Consider the following 4052-nt stretch of genomic DNA (forward strand, 5'->3'; position numbering starts at 1 on the left):
CCCTTCACCCCACCCCCACCCCAAATCCCTAACCCCTAAAAAAACTTTAAAAATGCAAAAACATTCAAAACACTTAAGGTAGCTCTTTGATCAATTTTTGAAAATGACAAAAATAATAAATGTAGTAAAGTGTCTCAGTGGCACTGAACTGGTTGTAATGACAAATTTTGCCACTAGATGTCATCTCTTAGACACCACCTCATGCACGTCTTCTCTACCACAGACGAAAAAATTACCATGGCTACGAATGGAGGAAAGATAAAATCATGGGAGGTAGACTATCTGTTCACAGAATTTCAAGAGAAACCTGTGTTTAGTTTGCTTAGAAACACTTTCTGCCATGAAGGATTACATATAAGGAAAACAAGTTGCCACTACAACACGCTGCAAAAACCTAAATATGACAAGTCCTAATTAAACAACAGTATTTTTATTTTTACCAGAACCACATAGGAGGCAGTGGGGATTAAGAATTTCTCTTTCTCTATTTATTTATTCTTGTATTATACAACATAACTAAATTTCTCAATTTTCAAAGAGTATGTATGTAAAACATATGATTTAACAAATACAGCCATAATGTGACAAAAGCAGACTAAATTCTTGCATGTTATCAATTTTGCATGTACATGTATGACAATGTAAAATTTGAAATTGGGTTGAAGTTACCCAAAGACATCATGGGGCGGGGGGTGGGGGGATATTGACTGGATCAAATTATTTCAGGGGTCATGGCCCATCTAACCCACACTGCAAATTATGCCCATGTGTTGTACAAACAAAGATTATCTACTATAAAATGAGTTTTACTAGCTGTTCAATGTAAACAGAAAATCCAAATTCTGCTGCTTTGATTTAACTTTTGAAATCACATTCTGTTATTTTATAAAACGCAAATCAAGATACAGAAAATTTAAAACAGGCACTAATCAAGCTGATGAGAAAACACATGAACACTGTTAGAAMATAAACAGAACTGACCTGAAGACCAGACAAACTTAGTTCTACTGTAATAAGAGTAATATTCTGGGTTTCCTCCTCCAGCTCTACATAAATATCCTGCTGTCTTTGTCTGTCCATGGATGATGTAGGAGTTCTGTTCAGTTCCATTGATGCTGTCAGGCAGCAGCTCATATCTGTAGTAGTATTTAGCAGGAACAGCTTTATACCAGTAGAACCTCCATCCTGCAGACGGAGGTTTAACCTCACAGCTCAGAGTCACTGAGGCTCCAGGACTCAGCCATGATGGAGACACAGTCAGGATGGACTCAGGTTTATCTGCAGGAGAAACTATTAATCAGAATGAAAACATGTCATGTTAAGTTTAGTTTGTTAACAGTGAATACAGTTATTTGTCAAAATAATATCTTCAATGCCTCTCAGACTAAAAATCTAAAATGTCTCTTTTTATGTAAACACAAACAGCTGTGGTTTCTTTGCTGTTCTGTGAAGAACAAAACGATTAAAGGTCCATTACAGCATTAGATATTTACATGTGTTCTACAAAATGCAATAATCCTATAACAACAAATAAAAGGCATTAATTTATAAATTATAGATGAACACCTAATAATTATTTTCTGAGGGTTTTCTTTAAATCTGCCAACTGGTTCATCGAATAATTTGGTGAAACAACTTCCAACTTTGTTCGACATTTGAAGTTGCAAAAAGAACAGTAGGTGGTACTTTTCTTTCTGATTAAAGCTAACTTTGTCTTACCAGCGATTGTTCTCTGAGCTACGCTGATAATACTGTTTGGCTTTAACATGAATGCTATGTTTTGTCATGCTATTTAAATCCAGTCCTTCAACACATCCAAGAAAAACACACAGCTTGTTAGCTCAGGGTTGCTGATGGATGATGAGCAGGGGTCTGTTTCAGAAAGCATGTTCTGTACCTGAACTCAGGGAAGACACTTTTACTCTGTCTCTGCTGCACGTTCTGCTAACTTGTTCAAAACCTAACTTTGTGACTTACACCAGTGTGTTTGCTATTTTTTTCTTGCATCAACACAAGTTGTTATAGTGTGACAGGACCTTAAGATAAACAGAGGCAGATAAATAAAACCACACACAAGTAATGACATCATCTCCCACATTTTCATGGTATTAACACATTCCAAGAAAGGAAATGTTTCATCAACCTACTTGAAGCAATTGATTGCGGTGTTTACTAGTGATTTATCAAGACATTATACATTGTATAGTCTTTTATTAGGTGAACAGTAAAATAGTTCTATAATTTGGTTATCCCTGACTTAATTAATGATTTTATGTGCAGACTGAGTTGTGTGGGGCTTTTGAGAAGGGTCTGACAGACTCAGAAGGCTTTTAGTCTGATACATATCTGATTTAAAAACAACACATAAATAAGAACTGTGATGAACCATTAGGGTGAGAGTGATGTATTACATCCTGATTCCATGTAGAGACAGCCTGCCCCTTTAATATAAGTTATGAGGTGGAGGACGTGAAGAAGGTTGTTACTTGGTGTGTGTTTCTGGGTTTCTAAGCACTGTTTGGCTGGTGCCAGTTGAAGGCACATTAAAAAGTTAGACAGTCCACAGCTGTGTCCGAATGGTTTTGTATGGCTCCCTCAAACATTCACATGTCATTATTATTATCTGGTATTAGATCTGAACAGGTAAAGGGTAACGAACACTGCTTATTTTGTAACATACGTATAAACAGTTGAGAAAAAGATATGAATCAGTTACCTTGAACAGCTTTGTGAGGAAAAGTGGACACTAAAATGAAAAAGATATTACATAAATTTAGGGATTTAAAAAAGGTAACTGAAGAGAAAAATTAAAAAATATATAATCCATATATTTGAGTGAAATAGAGACAGGTTTAACAGAGAAGCTTCAAAAAGTGGAGGTACTCAAGGTGGATGGGTTTAGAGACAAGCGAGGTGAAGAAGAGAGAGCAGCCGATGGGGACGGGTGTTTGGGGTGATTCGTAACAGAAAGAGAGCTGCAGGAGGAAAAAGCTAAATTTACAAGATGGTGGTGGGACCTGCTATAACGTGTGATTTGTAAAGTAACACTAAGAAATAAAACAAGACGAGGAACTGAAGGTGTCAGAGAAGAAGATGTTGAATTTTTTATTGGCAGTGACCAACATACATAAGACTTGAAACGAGTTCATCAGAGAAACAGATCAAGTTGATATTTGACAAACAATGTTGGATATGATGCTGCCAAAGAAAAGAGGAAGACCACCAAGAATGTTGGATGTATTGAAGGAAGACAAATAGAGGGTTGGTGCAACAAAGACAGATGCTGGGATAGAATAAGATGAAGGTCAACGATCGGAAGAGGCAACCCCTACAGGGAGAAGAATAAACATTTTGGGGGAAATAAAAAAGGCCAAATAAGCTCAAATTCTTTCTTTTGTAAAATTCACATAAAAATTCAGAATTTATGACCTTCTCTGTAAATGTTTTACTTGATCCTCACCCTTTAAAGAAACAAAGGGATGCACTTACACAGTAAAGCCAGCACTCGAAGGAGTAAAGTGTGTCCAATCCTGACGTCCAACACTGATGATGTGTCTCTGCTTAGAAGAAGAACTTCTAACAGGTTACAGGCTGAAACTGTAAGCAGCTCCAGACAAACTGTTTCTTCTTCTTTCTTGTCACACACCACTTTTCTTCCTTCTTTAATTTTTCTACAGACTAGACTATTGTCAGTTCCTGCTTTCAAGCTTCCTGTTCACACACACAGAATACAAGTTTACTCTAAATTTAGCAGAAACATAATATTTACCACAGACACCACCCCAATCACACACATACATATATAGTATGTATTTAAAATGTGCCCATTTGTATTGTAGTGCTTTAGGTTAAAGACACAGTGTATTAAAACACTCAACTCACCCCATTTCCTCATGAGCAGTTTGTTATAGTTTATTCATTTCTTTTTTAAAAAACAGCTATTTCATATTTATTTATAAAAAAGTATACTTTAAGTATAATGTTGTAGTGTCTTTTTGAGTGTATAAACTTACCAAAAATAAGTATACTTTAAGTATAATGTTGTAGTGTCT

General features: G+C 36.0%; 1 protein-coding gene across 1 annotated transcript in view; it reads right to left on the reverse strand.

Annotated features, from left to right (window-relative positions):
- LOC106528607 (uncharacterized) overlaps positions 1-4052 on the reverse strand; it is a 34556-nt gene that overhangs the window by 23952 nt on the left and 6552 nt on the right. The window contains exons 2-4 of the mRNA XM_014023820.1: positions 3490-3711; positions 2717-2746; positions 982-1290 (exon numbers count right to left, since the gene is read on the reverse strand). Of these exons, the coding sequence (XP_013879274.1) occupies positions 982-1290; positions 2717-2746; positions 3490-3711 (561 nt within the window). The remainder of the gene's footprint in view (positions 1-981; positions 1291-2716; positions 2747-3489; positions 3712-4052) is intronic.

Source organism: Austrofundulus limnaeus, unplaced genomic scaffold, assembly GCF_001266775.1.
Source record: "Austrofundulus limnaeus strain Quisiro unplaced genomic scaffold, Austrofundulus_limnaeus-1.0 Scaffold392, whole genome shotgun sequence".
In the NCBI taxonomy this organism is placed as follows: Eukaryota; Metazoa; Chordata; class Actinopteri; order Cyprinodontiformes; family Rivulidae; genus Austrofundulus; species Austrofundulus limnaeus.